Source organism: Hypomesus nipponensis, chromosome 3, assembly GCF_054491055.1.
Source record: "Hypomesus nipponensis isolate SF chromosome 3, ASM5449105v1, whole genome shotgun sequence".
Lineage (NCBI taxonomy): Eukaryota > Metazoa > Chordata > Actinopteri > Osmeriformes > Osmeridae > Hypomesus > Hypomesus nipponensis.
The window spans coordinates 3,340,185-3,357,516 of NC_140363.1; the positions used below are offsets into that span (position 1 = coordinate 3,340,185).

The 17,332-nt window shown below is 41.4% G+C and overlaps 2 protein-coding genes across 2 annotated transcripts in view; one reads left to right on the forward strand and one right to left on the reverse strand.

Annotated features, from left to right (window-relative positions):
- Positions 1–2,091: 2,091 nt before the first annotated feature.
- On the forward strand, positions 2,092–14,770 carry LOC146299176 (interferon-induced protein 44-like). The gene is made up of 8 exons (XM_084684511.1): positions 2,092–2,251; positions 11,547–12,073; positions 12,170–12,224; positions 12,527–12,722; positions 12,899–13,051; positions 13,285–13,456; positions 13,689–13,789; positions 13,883–14,770. Exons 2-8 carry the CDS (start codon positions 11,593–11,595, stop codon positions 14,069–14,071), a joined length of 1,347 nt encoding a protein of 448 aa, XP_084540637.1. The 5' UTR covers positions 2,092–2,251; positions 11,547–11,592; the 3' UTR covers positions 14,072–14,770.
- A 1,190-nt stretch (positions 14,771–15,960) lies between these two features.
- map1sb (microtubule-associated protein 1Sb) overlaps positions 15,961–17,332 on the reverse strand; it is a 31,282-nt gene continuing 29,910 nt past the window's right edge. Inside the window, exon 10 of the mRNA XM_084684509.1 lies at positions 15,961–17,263. Coding sequence (XP_084540635.1) covers positions 17,108–17,263 — 156 coding nt within the window. The 3' untranslated portion in view covers positions 15,961–17,107. The remainder of the gene's footprint in view (positions 17,264–17,332) is intronic.

Sequence of the window (17,332 nt, forward strand, 5' to 3'; positions counted from 1 at the left end):
AAGTTTGCATTCATTACATTTGTTATATTGCTTGTATTTGGTTATTTCCCAACATGTGGCAACAGTGTAGTCTAGTTGTATTGAGTTTGTTTGATGTGTTTGCTAACTTGGTGGTTCTAATAAGTTACTAATGAATGTAGCCTATTGCTAATTGATAATGTTGCCTTCTGACTACACTTTTCTGCTTAGCTCTGGTGTAGAAGTGCAAGACAGCAAATTAAACATATTCAGACAATCAGTTAAGGTTTTCATTTTTTTGTGTGGACGCTACACTACCAGAACCTAGCACACTGTAACATGATACCAAAGTTTATTTGTCACTAGCCTATTGATATTGCTTTAAACATGATTCTATACCATTAAATTCACAACTTACAGGGTTAATACTGAAGATGTATTAGATAATACCCAATTGCTGTGAAAGTACCAAGTCCATGAAGTGAATCACCAAGTACAAGTTCAAGATAAATTCAACGTATTTATTATAGATGTATAAAGTGCACGTGTCTGATACACTCAAGTTGAGCATCTCAGAAGACTGGACCATGAATACAGGAATCAGGGCAGTTAAATAATATCACAATATGAGGAGTTTTACTCTCACAACAAACGTCAGGGGGTGATAATCAAATTAGCCTTTGCAAGCACAGAAAGAGGACGCTGCATGCTAGATGGCATTTGTTTAGGTCTTTAGATAGGGCTCCTAGAAATGGCCTTGACGCTCCACCTATTTTCCTCCTTCAAAGTTGCATGGCAGTATACACTTTGGTACTATTGTGACCTCTGACCTACACTAGTGTCACAGGCCTTTCATAGTCACACCTTACAAATAACTAACTTATGGCTATGCAGGCATAAGCAAACAGTTAGATTTACATGTTTAGCACAATATTAGCCTAATCGTTTATACAGGTCTATCTTATTATAAGGCCTAGGCTATAAATCAGTTATTCTACTTAGTCCATAGATGTAAAGTGAAGAAAACTTAAGGCCAACTCTAAATGATCTGGCAGGCTAGTTAGTAGGCCTATCTAGTAATAGATAGAATAGACTGCTACTTTCATATGGGCTTCTCCCGCCATCCACTCTTGGAACTGGAGTCCCAATGTTTCTAGTAATAGCACCACAATAGACATTTTTAACCAGTATATTATCCACTGCCTGGGTTGTCCTTCTGAAGTTGTTAAATTGAATAGGCTGAACATCAACAGAGAGGCAGCTAAATCTTTTTTTGCGTCATGGACGGCCATATGGACGGCCTCGCTAGGGGGAGTTTGGGTGCCTGATCTTTGCATGGACGGACGGACGGTGGTGCTGTTCAGAGTGCCGTCCCTGATTAGCAGGGACGTCCGTTGCTAGGGGGAGCATAGATCATGGACGGCGATGCTGTTCAGAGTGCCGTCCCTGATTAGCAGGGACGTCCAGCAATCGAGGGAGCATATATTTTGGACGGCGATGGATTTGCAGGGACGGCGATGGATTAGCAGGGACGTCCAGCGATAGAGGGAGCATAGAGCATGGACGGCGATGGACGGCGATGCTAGGGCGATGGACGTCCGTTGCTAGAGGGAGCATAGTAGCATGGACGGCGATGGACAGCGATGCTGTTCAGAGTGCCGTCCCTGATTAGCATGGACGGCGCTAGCACGTGAATGGTTGAGAACTCTATGGTTGAGAACGACGGCCATGTTTAGCAGGCTGTTGAGCTAAACCAGAACTGCCGAAGGCTACCATAGCATGTAGCTAGCTACATTAACTTTGGATGACTCAATAACTTTTGTCAATTTAAATTAGTATGAATTGCATGTAAGTGTAGGCCATATATTTACGCCTTTATTTTATTTTTACATAATCAACAGTATAATCTCATGACAATATAGACTTGAAAAACAATATGTTATGGTTTGGGTTGTCCTAGATATAGGCTACATATATTTTAATTATTTCGAGAATTGTTCATAAAGACTCGTTTAAAATGTTAACATTGTGTTATGACCCTATGAAATACAATGCCCTTTAGGTCTTTTAAACCGTCAGTTTAAAGTGTTTTATGGGTGGATTTGGAGCCACCAGTCAGTAGCTCCAATGTTGCGCACGAACTTTGCGTACAAACGAACTTTCACTTTCACTTCTACGTTTGGTTGACCAACTTTCGTTTCTGACATTCCTGCTGTGAATTGGCTGTATTCTAGGGCAAACACAATATAATTAATTCTTTGGTAAATTTCTACAGCATCTTCACTACAGAACGGTAGGACAACTCACATTGTTTTCAATAGTTCATGTGAAAGATGATTGACGATTTGTCCGGGACATCCCGAATTATGGGTGATTTCAGGAACAGCTGCAGTCCCGTAATCCAATCACAGCCTCACCGGATAATAGGCTAGTAGGCTACTGTAAATGTTACACCACTCCAAGACACTTGGGTGTAGAAAAGTTGAGCTCTTTATTACCTCCAACAGGTTACATACAACAAGATTCAAAGCACAGTAGCAGAGAATGTCTAATAAAGGGAGAACCATAGATATATTTATATCTATGGGGAGAACTGCCACTCTCGGGAAACTTCCGCGTTCTGAACTGCTTGCAGTTCCACTAGTTCCATATGAGGGCGCTAATGGTCGAGTGCAGAATGAATGGAAGTCTATCGAGCTATACCCTTCAAAATCCACTTTTCTCAGGATGTTTTTTTTGTCTAGTAATTTAAATTCTGAATTCGAAAGTGGAGGCAAAAAAATGAACACCCCTGGGTGTTAAATTTGTTTGTAAAGTCGCCTTTCTGTTCTAAAAAGCCTTTTCCACCATAGACATAGGCTCTGTTTTAGACAGTTCAGTCAACACTTGTTCAAGTGCTACAATCCTGTGCTACATAAAGGCGCAAAAATTCACGCAAACGTTGCTATGGGACCCGGTGGCTGCTTGTTGGTGACAGTGTGTGTTAACCACTGGTGAGGTGACCGTTATTGTGTGTCAAAAGGAGAAACTTGTAATACTTGTCTACACTATTACTATGAACATACATCCAAGCAAGTAGCTATTAGTGGTTTGACAAACTTACAATGAAATTAGTGGGTTTATGGCTAATGAAAGCTTGGGATTTCCGTTATTGTTGGTCAGCTGTCGGTGCGCGCATGTGTGCGCCAGGGCCAGATCCAGGGGGGGGGCTGGGGTGGGCTGTGCCCCCCCAGATTTCTGCTGCGCCCCCCCCCCCCCCCCCCCAAACTTCTTCTGACTTCAGCCAATATGGTTACATGTTGAAGTTACGAAAAAGTCTGTTAGTGCTTTCAGTAATATGCTTTTTCTTTTTTACCAATCTTTTAAAAAGATTCCCCAGTGATTGTCTGGTTGATAATGGGCAACGTAGGTTAGAGCTCCGCATCCACGTTTACCGATAAAAATGAAATCAACCTCGAATCTCTTGCCACTCACTTGTTCTCGAAGTTATTGTATATTGGTCTCTTGTGGAGGATTTTTGACGAATAGTAAAGTTTAGCATTGGTGTTTAATGTTAAACCCTGGAATTTCATACTTCTGTTTCAGTTTTAATCTTTATTTGTTTTCGTAGAAGATACACGGGTTAAAGACGTTTACAGTAGGCTAGCTTCGTTAGCCATCGATTGTTCTTTGCGTGCGTGTTTGTACCTACAGAGAAAAACCTTTTATCATGCATCGATTTCTGATCCCCAAACCATCTACTACTGCCCCTGCGACAAGGGATATTAAACTCATATCCTACTCCAGAGCAGGCAGAGTGTGCTGGTCCTAGTGGAAGCACTTCCCTGTCTCTCGGTACCAACGTTACCGCTACTGTGGTTGAAGGCGAGCATGGTTTGAATGACAGCAATCCAATGCAGCCTGTTCTGCAAACGTGCACATTTTAGCCAAGGTAGGCATCGCACTCATACTTGGTTACGGTGCGTTCACACTGCAGCGACGCGAATCGCTTGGCATCGCTCGCCTTCCCAAAGTTCACCACGCTCGGGGGCGTTTCAAACAGATTCATCAAATCAAATCAAATCAAATGTATTTGTATAGCCCTTTTTACACGCAAGCATGTCACAGAGGGCTTCACATACGCCCATAGAACTGCCCCTCAACCAACCTAAACCCTCAAGGAAGACAAGGAAAAACTCCCAGAAAAACTCCCAACGGGAGAAAAAATTGAAGAAACCTTGGGAGGAGCAATTCAGAGAGGGATCCCCTCCTCCAGAGACGGTTGGCAAGAGAGAGGAGCAGAACACAAGCTAAACATAGTCATACAGTGTCAATGGGTTTTGAAACACCAAAAATCCATTGTTCGGCTTTATAGACGTTGGATGGGACCTGGAAACTCGCTGTTGGCCGTCATGGAGGCTGGTTTCCGGTTGACGACCTGGTCCAGCGTTGGTAGACCGACGACCAGGCAGGTCCTGACAGCTCAGACCCCCCACACCACAAGGGATGTGTGGGGGGGACAGAGAGGAGAACAGGGATTAGAGAATGCCAGGAGCAGCTAACAGTTTCAGTCGTAATAGAATGAGATCCCCACCGGTCAAGTGTGGACTAGTGCAGCAATTTAACAAAGCTAAGAGGGAACTGTAACAGTGCGTTCACACTGCAGCGACGCGATGCGAGCGACAACATGTTTTCCATTCATTTTCTATGGAGTCAGGCGAATCGCTTGCGTGGTGCATTGTGGGTAGCGACGCGATTCAAGCGATTCGAGTTGAGATTTTCTCAACTTTCTGCTAATGAGGAGCGATTTTCGCTAGCGATGGCCAATCGGAGTGTTTTCTTGTTTCTCGTAACGTAGAAACCATGGTTAACATTTCTAGCTTTCTAGGTTTCAAACTGGAGGAGAAACTAATCGTTTGTGTGGCTGCTTACCCAGTCCTGTACGATACATATCTGTATTCGTACAGAGATGTTAATACAAAAAAACGATGCATGGCGCAAGGTTTGCCGAAGTTGTGGGTGCTTGTACTTTCAAATTCAGTTTAGTCACATTACGTAACTTCGTTCTGTCCTAACTAGTTAGCTAGCCGGGCTGAAACTCCCTATCGTATCGGCAGATTAGCAGAGATTGAGGAATATATAGTAAAACGTTTTTTTACATATGTCAACGTGTATGTCTACAGTATTAAACAGTTTTATATTTTGTAAACAAGTTGTATTTTGATCGATGTTGCAACTACGTAAACCCAAGTCTGCACACTTGGCCATGACAACTACAACAGTGACTTTAGAGAACTACATTCTACATTAATCTGTTTGAAACGGCCCCGAGCGTGGTGAACTGTGGGAAGGCAAGCGATGGCAAGCGATTCGCGTCGCTGCAGTGGACACGCACTGTTAGAGTACTCAGCCAAGCTACATGCATGTTTCTGCTTCTCCTGTCGATAATTTGGAGCCAGAAATGATAAAGACATCACCTTCATAGACAAGGTTTTTACCAAAGGAAACGGCGGCGCCGGCGGTTTAATTTACAGGCTCTGTTCGAAAACTCGTAAAATGCGTCCTTCCTTCCTTCCTTCCTTTAAAGACAGCGAGGTCTGTTCGAAATGTCTTAAATCCACTCTTCCTGTCTAATAAGATACCTTGAAATACGTCACATAACGGTCATTTTTTAAGAGAGCATATGAGCTGCCTTGCTGTCTTAATGGCGGCACGTATTACCCATAACTCTGTGCGCGGGGTTACCGTAAGCAAAAAGTTAAACAGAATCCTTTGACCGCCACTGCTCTACGTTTTTACAATTCACATTTCAGCTAAACGGTACTTGTAAATCAGCATCTGAATAAAAATGTATTGAGAAGTGGGCAGTGTAGTTGCTGAAAATGTACTTATTTTATTGATGACACTCCTTATTTGTAAATTTGCTCCGACTTTTCGATAACGTACAGTAGCTAGCATCGCCATGCAGTGCAGACACTAGCTAGTTGCTGCGTTTTATCATAATCCTATCAAATGAGTGAAATACAAACACAAATGTTATGAGCTATTGAGCCTATATCTAACACAAGTTTAAATACAGCTTAACTTGATTTAGTGTGGCAATAAACTCAATGCAATTGACTGCCGTCTGACAAAGCGCGCTGGTGCGAGCACATAAGTACACGCAGCGCGATGACGTACATCCTGTCTTAATAGGCTGTTCGAAAACAACGTTTTTTAAGATACCTTACCCTGAAGAGAGCTGTCTCGTTAGACACCTGTCTAGTAAAACATCAAGGATTAAGACAGCTGTCTAAGTTTTCGAACAGAGCTACATAGAGCTCCAAAAACTATTTTGCACATGAATGCCCCAAAATTGTTCTCGCGCGCGCTCGCACTGTGGACGATCCTATATCAAGCATCACACCAAACCCAGGATATGTCATGGGTTTGGGTTAAGCACCGGATGTTTATAACGTATGGCTCTGTGCCTGATTAACACTCGGATTGTGAAGCAGACTCAAAAATGCTAACATAATGGTTATATAAAAAATTATACGACCCACTTCCGTTATCATGATGCCCCCCCAGAAATGTTCACTGCCCCCCTAGTCAAAGCAGGCTGCATCCGGGCCTGGTGTGCGCACCTGGAAGAAAGTGTCCCTCATTTAAGGTTGAGAAAGTTGGCAACCCTAGTGGTAAACAACATATTCTTCTGTGGTGTGATGAACTTAAAACTCATTTTCAATCCCCTTTACAGGATCTTTAAGGTCTCCAAATAGGGTATGTAAAATTGGTTGGGCTGAAAATGGCCCGGGTGCTGTTCTATGCGCCCATATGCACCCTGTGAAATAGCCCTCACACATTCTACCTATGATAGATACAGGATATGTTAGCATTACTAATAACTGTTAGTGACAAAAACATACTACAGCTTGCTAGCCCGGCTGCCAGACTAATTTAGCCCCGCCCACAGAAAAAATTGTCAAGAAGTTGGGTCTGGGATTGCTAGTTTTGGGAAAAAGTAGAGATGGGTATGGCTGCAGCCTGCAGCCTCCTGTCTCATGCCCTCCCGTCTCATGCCCAAGCTGTCCAATGGTAAATTAAGAGGGTCAAAAATACTAAATCGCAAATTACTTTACGGATGGAGTAAATCTCTTGAGCACGTTTGTTGCAATAAATTGAAAATCTTGATTTTTTTTTTTTTTATCCATATAGTTTGCTGATTTCTGGATGTTATTGTTCTGTCCCTGATGTTAACGTATATTTAATGAAACCTGCAATGACCTTCATTTAAAACTGCATCAGCGTTTTATGTTGACATTTGTTAGCGAATATTAGCTTACGTTACCTAGAGCAATTTATGGTTGCAGACTTTGATGGTTTCTTTTCGTGATTTTCCTTAAGGTACACATAGTGTCTTTAAAAAAAAGAACACACCGCAGGTGACAAAATGCACGTGTGCTGTACCAACCATCATTGTCCCCCAACCGTGGTGGTTGTGCCTAACCTTAACCTCGACCTCTGCTACGACTCCTGGTTGTAAACTCAACCGGGCCTCCCAGGCTGCAGCTGTAAAATGGATTTCTAGTTTGTAGTCTAGCAAAAAAAAACACGTACACTTAAGTAGGAAGGAGAAATAGCGGACCAGACAAGCTTTTATTTTGAAAAGTAGAAGCATGAGACGGGAGGGCATGAAACGGGATGGCATGAGTCGGGAGGCTGCAGCCATATACTCTTGAAAAAGTATGTTGGTCCGAACAGCTCCTGTTCGGACCAATCAGATTGTCAGGGAGGGCTTTATACGATGATGGACAGATGATCAACAGTAACGTAATCAACCACGTCACCAAAGAGTGCTTGGGTTGAATTTGTTTTCAACAAACAACATATTACGTTGCTCTGATTGGTTGTAGGTCTATCCAATTGAGCGAAGAGGCATTTATTAGCCGGGTTCGGTTGAAACACGCCCCATACCCACAGCCCAATGGAGCGGTTTCAGACTCATATTCAGACTAGAATTATGAGTATGACAACGTCAAGCTAACAGCTTGCGGTTGTGATGAACATAAGGCTGGAGCAGAACCTCTTTTCAGCAAACAACTTCATAGCAAATCCTGCTTTACATTGTCCCAGGTTTTCAAAACGCTGAAATGGTTGGAGCAAATGTGTAATTGAGGGTCACAGGGACTACACAGGGATTTTCTCATAGACAAACATCACAGCCCGTCGAGTGTTTGGTTCCTTGGGAAGACTGAAAAGTGTCAGCATTCCCTGTACAGCCTGGAGCACTGCATTTACGACCGTAGTCCATTTTCAATATCCTTGAAAAACGTTTTTCTTTGTAATTCCGTGGAAGTACACAGAGCAGCATGCAGCAAATTGTGTTGCCCTTAACACGCTAGCATTCTGCTAATGAATGCTGATTGGTTAGTGAAGGACTGACTACGATGGCATCCAAAGCAGAACCAGAATGTCAGAGCATTAGCAACATTAGTAACAACATTAGCAAACCAAAACTCTTTCTAGCATGTCTATTGACAGGGAGAGCCTAACCTCAGGAAGGCTCAGAGCTTGCCGTAAAGCAGTATCTCTGGCCGTACAATGTGTATGACGTAATTGACATTTTAAAAGGTGACAAAAAAAAAATCTAACACCCAGCAGTGTGTATTTTTTTTGCTTCCCCTTTCAAATTCAACATTCAAATTACTAGAAAAAAAAATATATCCTGAGAAAAGTGGATTTTCAGGGGTATAGCTCCTTAGACCTCTATTCATTCTGCACTCGCCCATTAGCACCCTCATATGGAACTGCAACCAGAGTGGAACTGCAACCAGAAGCCAGATGTTTCCCAATAGTGGCAGTTATCCCCATATTAGACATTCTCTGGTATTGCTCACTTTGTCATACTTTTCCGTCTGTTGACTCGTGTGACATCAAATTGGGATTTCTGGTTTCCATCCATTCAATGGATTTGATGAATTGGAACACAGGGCTGGGATTGGGTAGTTTAAACAGTTTTCCCACCCAGTACACTCAATGTCCATAATATGTCACATTGACCATATTCCTTTATCCTACCAGTCTTCTATAAATAATGATTTTCTATTTGATAATATACATAATATGTTCCATATTGTCATATAATGTGGGCTAAAATGGTGCTTGAATAATGTTTCCAGTATAGACGGACCTGTTGGTGGACAGTCAAAAGTTTCAAAGGCAGTTTAGAAATTAGAAAAAGTCACATGTACTCTCAAAGAAATGTTGTACCAAAATGATGATTGTTTTGCAACCATTTGAATTAGAGCACTCTATTCATGTAATGTCAAAATCAATTGTGTTCAGTCCACCATCTTTATAATGTTTTAGAATGTCACCTTACGTGACATTTGTTTTTCCAAATAAAATCCTAATCTTATGAAAAAAATATATAGAGATTGCCAGCAAATAGCTTGGGTAAATAACTCTTGAGAGGCTCTCCACTTTAGAAAGTGTAATTCTTCCAAATATTGTAATGTCTCTTTGGAGCTTGCTATTGTAGTGTGGTTTGCACGGTTAAGATTAGCAATACTTCGTTTATAATAAAGTATAGTAGTTCTTGGGGCACCACCTCTGATTCGTGGAAGGGACAGAGGAAACCTTGTTTAATAAAATAGCACTCGTAATAATCAGTCTAATCTTAAGTAGTGAATTCTATGAAAGTAGAGCCAATTATATAACGTGAGAGATGAGCAAGTATTATACACAATGATTTATTTAAGAGAATGTAAGTATATAGTGAACACATACCAGATAAGTTATGGGTTAGTTGGGCTAAAGCAGTACAGTAGGCCTAGATTCTAATGCGAGCGCACTACACAATGGTTGTGTAGAGCGCGTGTGAAGGGGGAGGGGGAGAAGTTGAGGAAGAGGCTTCTATAGTAACAATGGACGATCAAAGTCCACACAAGAAAGTTCCTTCAAGTAATTCCCTTTGTTCTGACAATGTGAGACCATGGTCTCTGTTCCTGACCCCATGCTGGGTCAGGAATTTGAAGCTCCTACTCTGGGAGATAAGGACAAAGGGGGACAGACCCTTTCCTCGTCGGGGTAGGGGAAGGTGTGGATGGTACCATGCTTTGTCTGTTGACTCTCTGCTACACTATTAAAGATGCTGTAAAGCAGAACTGAAAATGAGTTCCAAGTTCATCACACACAGAATAATGTATTGTTAACCACCCATCCAAATTCAAGTGGAAAAAAACACAGACAAGTATGCTAAATTAGGATTAGAAATTGTGAGAGAATCAGCAGTCTTCTCTGCTGGATACTGGGGGGGGCGTGTCACCTGAAGGAGCTGAAGCTCCGCCTCCTCGAATTTATTGAATTTAGCAACAACAGCAACAACTAGCTAAATCTATTGCAGATATCAGAACAGACCTACCTGCAGTGTCTGAGTGTTTTATGTGTTAATTACTTTGTCTTTGCATCGTACCAGCTGAGTAACAGAATGCAGGTTATATAAATTGTCTGTGATCTGACGTAGTTAGGTGGCTGTGATGTAGATAGGTTGGGTTTTGCCCCGCCTATACAAAACCTGACCTGAAAATGGGTGAGAAACGGTCTTACTCCATATTTCAGTGCAACAAAGTTTTTGCGCTTTGCACATGCTTTCAGCAACTCATTGGATACATATATATAGTACTGAGAATCATGGAATTGCTTTAATAATGAACTTTTTGTTGTTGTTGATTGCTATTAAAGATGTAGCTATTCTAAATTCAAAGAAAATGAATGAACAAAGGAATCATGTAGCCTAATATTCGTCATTTTTGGTGTTTATGTAATCAATACAATTCTGAAAGAATAGTTATCACATTTCGGCTTTGATTCTTTTAACAATTGTAGCTAGCCTAATAAGCAAGTAAATAATTAGTATGAATATTTATGTGGGCTATATAGGCCTATGTAATAGTTAAACATGTTATTTAGGTAGACATTAAATATATGGTGATACAATATTGATTATTGTGTTTGTACATTGATATGGCTATTTGTTGGAGTGACATTTTACTGGATTTGTAGGACCACTGCTGGATGCAGATGTTGCAATGGAATGTTGTATTGAGCTTTGCCTCTTGTGCTTCTATACTCTTTGGCTTGGTCTAATTATATAGGTCTATGTGTCGAACACACCTAGTCTTAGGTGTACTGTACCCTTCTTTTCAAAATAAAGGTTCAAGCTCTTTGCCATAGAGTTTTTTGGACCACTGGTTACCACCACTGGGGGCACTGTTTAACCATTTTGTGTTGGTGGAGCAAAATAAATGATTAAACAATCAGACAAATCATGTTTGATGATAAATGGCTGCCTCATAACTACAATTGAATCACAGCAGTGCTGATATTCAGCAATATCACAGTCCATCTTGTGGTATTGCTTAATTAGGCTGATAATGGAAATTCAATACAATACAATTGTCTTTTGGTTTTCTTGCGATAAAGAACATCTACCCATCCCTACTGCTAAGTGCTGCTTTGGTGCTCTTGGTTCAAGAAAATATAAAATGCAGGTTTGTTGTTGTTCAGTTTGTCAAATATCTCAAATGTCTTATCTTTTTAAATGTCCATCAACCCCTGTCTCTCAGTCTCCGACTTGCAGGATTCCATATTCCAACGTTTCTGTGTTTCATCATGAGTGCAGTCACCTCCAGACTATCCGAGGACCAGGAGAAGCAGCTGTTGTCTCTGTTTGGCCAGGCCAGGCTCTGTCTGCTCTACAAAGCCAGTGTCCATGACTACACTGCTGTTGACTTCCACGCTCGTTGTGATCGCCAGGGACCCACCGTAACTGTGGCCTACAACCAATCTGGGTTCATTTTTGGGGCATATGTCTCCAAGGATTACACTAAAACTACCCAAGACATCAACGATGATAAAGCATTTCTCTTCAGCATCCACAATGAGAGAGAGAAGCCAGTGAGGGTGTCAAGCACCAACGGCCTGTATGGCTTTACCAACGGGGACACCGGTCCTAATTATGGTGCCTTGGTGTTTCTGCATGATAATGCAGCTAAAGCCCAATCTCAACCAGGAATCCAATACAACTTTGATCCTGCACTGATGCATGGGAATGACCTTGAGCTGGCAGAGTTTGAGGTATACAGAGTAGAAGGTAAAATACTCTTGTATGGATAAGAAATGGGCCAGTAAAAAATGTAATCTCTTTTTCCATAAAGAATCTATGCCTTTGTTCTCTTGTCTTTGATAGACCGTGGAGGCTTCCTGGAGAAACCTTGGAGAGAAATACCCTGGAACAGTGAGGGGTATATGTGATGTACACTCCCACCAAATGTGCCTTGTGAAGGGAATACTATCGATTTGTATTACTATTACAGTATTGCAACTACTGTTACCCCTTTAGTACTATTGATACTACTGGTGGTACCTTTGCTTCAGTTTAACAACCTTTGATGAAGTACAGGTTTACTGTTCGAACCACATCTTACTCGCAGCATGCCCCACATGGTTGTGTACTCCACCCTGCTCTCATCCTGTTTTGTTTGTCTACCTTTCAGCTCTGTATCTAACTTTCCATCTATCCATCCATCTATCACTGATTTGACAGGAAATGTAAGGAGCTAAAGGAGTATGTGCAGAGTTCCAGACCTCTCATCAACTCTGTGGAGAAGGCCAGGATTCTGCTGGTGGGGCAGGTCGGATCTGGCAAGTCCAGCTTCTTCAACTCCATCAACTCCGTCTTCAGAGGAAATGTGACTGGCCAAGCAATCACTGGCATTGCAGGCACCAGTCTGTCTACCCAGGTACTTTATGATGTGTATTTGTGTATGTTGGTTGGTTTATTTCTCCAAAATACTAACTTTCAAACACAGCATGGTATAGTATTAGATCACTTTAATGTGGAGCATGTTACTGAACTATGCTCTCGTATTACTGTTGTGAACTATGCTACTGAACTATGCTATTCTGTTGTCTGTAGTTCCGTACATACAACATCAAGGCTGGCAGAGGGGGAAAGCCTCTCCCTGTGGTGCTGTGTGACACCATGGGATTGGAGGAGGGGCTGAATGCTGGCCTGGATGTGGATGACATCCCCACCATTCTGAAGGGCAATGTCCCGGACAGGTACCAGGTGAGTGGAATGGTCAAGTGGCCAACCTCGTTATAAGGTGCTGGTGTCTAAGATAACTGTTGGCAAACATTATCAATATAATGTACACCTTGTTTTGTTCTTACCTGCCTTTCTCTTCTCCTACCTCCTCTTCACTTCATTTCTCCGCCTGTCTATGTTTTTCTCTTTTTTCTTATTTCTAACTAGTTATTATGGTACATGGCTGATGTCCTAGCTCTTTGTGTCTTCCTCAGTTCAACCCCATGGTCCCTCTGCAGTCAGACGACTCTGCATTCTATAAGTCCCCGGAACTGAAGGACCGGATCCACTGTGTGGTTTACATCATGGACGCCTGCAAAGTGAAACTGCTCTCCCCCAAGTTGTTGGAGAAATTAACTGCAATCCGCAAGAAAGTTAATCATATTGGTAAGAACATGTTCACTTCTTCTATTGGTCAGTTATGTGAGCTTAACAGGCCGCTACTAAGGTTTCTCATCACTGGGGTCAACATTGAACTCATATCCACTTTCTTGAAAAGATTCAAACACTCATCTGCCTTTTCCTATTCCTATATATGGTGGCAGTGGTGGAGGAGTAGGGTTTCCTATGCCTTGCTAGGTGTGTTTTCCCATACCTAAACATCAGTTGTGTTTTGCAGGTGTGCCACAGCTGGTGCTCCTAACCAAGGTGGATGAGGCTTGCCCCTTGGTGAACAATGACCTGACCAAAGTCTATTACAGCCATTACATAAGAAAAATGGTGAGTTCTGACATAGATAGCAAATGATCACAAATGTCCATTGTGTACTGTACCATTTATAGATTCCAATATAACAAGTGTGTGTGTCTTCAGATGTCTGAGGTCAGTGTATGTCTGGGTGTGCCCGAAGCCTCTGTTCTCCCAGTGAAGAACTACAGTCGGGAAGTGGATCTGGACCTGAACATGGACATCCTGCTGCTGAGTGCTTTGGTCCACATGATGCGCTTCACAGACAACTACTTTGATGATGTGTCTGAGGAGGGTCTGGAGAAGGGCGACTAGGAAGCCATATAGCCATAATAACCAGTCAACCATGTTGCGACTCTAGCCAACAGCACAATTATCAATTTACTTGCACACATAGAGCAACTCTAGTTAGCAGTGCAACTCACTCTTGTTTTTTTTTAAAATCTCAAATGTGTGTTTAGTTCATGCACTGTAACTGCTTATATAATTGTCATGAGGGACAATTGGGTGAGCTAATCCTATATTTGTGGTAGAAAATATTTTAGTTGGTTATGGTAAAACAACCATATCATTCTGCTCATCTGTCTGTCTGCTTCATTGCCTTTGTTTACATAATTTGTAAACAAAGGCAATAAAATTGGAAATGAAACGCAATTGAGTGTTTGAATTAATTAATATTCATTTTTTTAAATATTACGCATTTTGCAAGTCATCATCTGAAATATGTAATGTAAAAATTTAATTGTGTGTTTTTGTCCACACAAGACATTTCCCAATATAAAATATGCTCACAAACATTACTGCTAATTTCTCAACAATTATTGAAAGAAACCATGATGAACTTGTTTTATTTCAAATCAAAATGTATTTGTAAAGCCCTTTTTACACTCCAGCATGTCACAGACGGTCTCACATACGCCCATAGAACTGCCCCTCAACCAGGGCCAGCGAGAGTACCTTCGCCGCCCTAGGCAAAGTGTGACTGTGACTCCTAGATTTTTTACCAGCTGGCTTTGAGAGACTTTGACGCTGTCTAAGGTCAGATTGGATAAATTATTTCTGTATTTTTTAGGACCGAAAATTTTAAACCTCGGTTTAATCCAAATTAAGAAGAAGGAAATTTGTCATCCAAGTTCTCAACCTGGAAACACATTTTTCCATTGCATGTGGAAATTCTCCAGACTTAATAGACATATATAGCTGAGTATCATCTGCATAACAGTGAGTGATCTATCAGATAGATACGATCTAATCCACTGAAGTGAAGTACCAGAAATCCCAACATAGTTCTCCATATGTTCCAGGAGAATCTCATGATCCACAGTGTCAAAAGTTGCACTTAGGTCTAGAAGAACCAGGACAGAGATAGAGCCCGCATCAGAGGTTAATAATAGATAATCGACTACCTTGGCTAATGCAGTTTCAGTGCTGTGGTGAAGACAAAATCCAGACTGGAAAGGTTCCTAAAGCTGATTTGAGGAGAGGTGCTTAGTGAGCTGTTGTGCTATAGCCTTTTCAAATATGTTGGAGAGAAATGGCAAATTTTAAATTGGCCTGTAGTTTCTAAGACAACCTGGTTTGTTTTTTTAAGAAGGAGCTAAATAATAATAACTTGTTTGAAATTGTCGGGGACTTGGCCAGTTTCAATATATTCATTAATAATACTAAACATGGGTGGTCCAATAATAGGGAGAAGTTCCCTACAGAGTTTGGCAGGGAGGGGATCGAGAAGGCAGTTAGTGGGTTCCGAGGAGTCTATCAGCTTGATGAACGCTTCCATAGAAATAGTTAAAGTTATAGTTAAAGTGAGTGAGAGCCTCAAGTAGCATGCTGGGTATAGAGGAAAGTTCAGTGTTGATGGCCACTCCTCCAGGACTAGTCTGTAGTTTGTCCCTTATTGCATAGATTTTTTGGTCAAAGAAATCTAAGAAATCATTGGGAGAGAGATCTGAACTAACACAGAATGTACCTTTCTTAGTGAATTTTGCAACAGTATCAAATAGGAACTTAGTGTTGTGTTTGTTCCTACTAATCAACTTAGAGAAATATTCTAATCTGGACCTGATGAGGACTGGCTTGTACTCCATTTGGCTGTCCTTCCAGGCCAGACGGAAAACCTCCAATTTAGTGGTACGCCAGTTATGTTCTAGTTTTCTAGTGGATCTCTTGAGAGTGCGGATTTCCTCTGAATATCATGGAGCCAATTTCTTATTTTAACCTTTAATCACTCCGACAGTGTAACAGTACATACTTGAAGACAATGCCGACATCAACTTACGCATGAACAGTTGTTTTCCTGTATTCCTCCAAAAAGTGCTCTCAGTTCTAAGGTTAGACTCCCCAGTGCTCTCACAGTGTCACTCCTCATGAATATCATGAATGAAACAAACATATGTGTTACATGCACGGCACATGAGATTAAACTTCACTTCATAACAAAAAGGCTCTCCATTTTCTTGGACTACTGATGTACTGTATTGGATTATTTATGATTTCTGAACTCCTCAAACACCAACCTGAACCTTCACAACAGATGAGTATGAACTGACCAGGGCCCGTCATTGTTTCGGTCATGTACAGCATTGTGGGAAGCAACAGAGTTGTGTAGGACAGACATGACTACCAACAATAACATATATTCATAACATCTCACCTTGCTACTCTCCTTTGTGTGCATTAATAGGCCACATTTAAGCACATCTACAATCAAGTGCAAAAAAAAGGAAAGCTATTGATTGATTATTATTCAACATTCAGACCTAGAGTGATCTTCCAAAAAGAATCAATAACAAATGTTTGACAGTAATTGATCTGTAATGTTACATGATTGGGTCTCAGGAATAAAGGTACAAGAAGTACATTAGCATAGCATTTAATACACTCGCATTATAACCTACTGTCTCTGATAGGTTGGACTTGCATAATACATTTACAACTCAAATTTCAAGAACTTTGGACTTTGTTCTGTAAGTAAAATACACATTACAATGAAACGATGTATTATACATTTTTTTGATTTTGTGTTTTGATTTCGAAACACATCCAATTAAATGTTTTTATCATCAAATTCTTTCGTTAACATATATAGTGTAGATACCTGTCAGATAGTTACTTCATTTCGACTACTGTTTTGGCTTTTAGTCATGGCCTTTCCTTTTCTAACTCTCTAAACCTATTTACTGAACCTCCTTCGTATTCTGGCTTTTCGCAAACCCTGTAGAGAGCAGGAGATGGAGGTGAACACACATAACAGCCCTGTGTGTGAAAGATCTGGCTAGAAGCATCTGTACCAATCCCTCCCTGTCTCTACCAACCTCCCCACTCTGCCACCCCACCACCTTGAGCTCTCCCTCAAAACTCAATCTTGCAGGCAGGAAAGGTCTCATCCTGCATGGCCACAGTACTGTTTGAGCCCAGCACAATAACAGCAAGCTCTTTCTGTCTGTGCAGAGTCTGCTGGTACCACTCCTGCATAGCCCCTGACTCAAAGGTAGGAATCAAGGTGACCTGCAGGGGAGAGAGAGTGGAGAGAGGAGAACAAGATGAAAAGTGAGGAGAGAGAGAAATGGTAGATGG

Bases quoted from the DNA above. Each gene is read 5' to 3' on its own strand.
- LOC146299176 (XM_084684511.1), top strand. From the start codon at position 11,593: ATGAGTGCAGTCACCTCCAGACTATCCGAGGACCAGGAGAAGCAGCTG. The intron at 12,074-12,169 runs GTAAAATACTCT...TGTCTTTGATAG, and splicing joins TGAGGTATACAGAGTAGAAG to ACCGTGGAGGCTTCCTGGAG. The intron at 13,052-13,284 runs GTGAGTGGAATG...TGTCTTCCTCAG, and splicing joins ATGTCCCGGACAGGTACCAG to TTCAACCCCATGGTCCCTCT.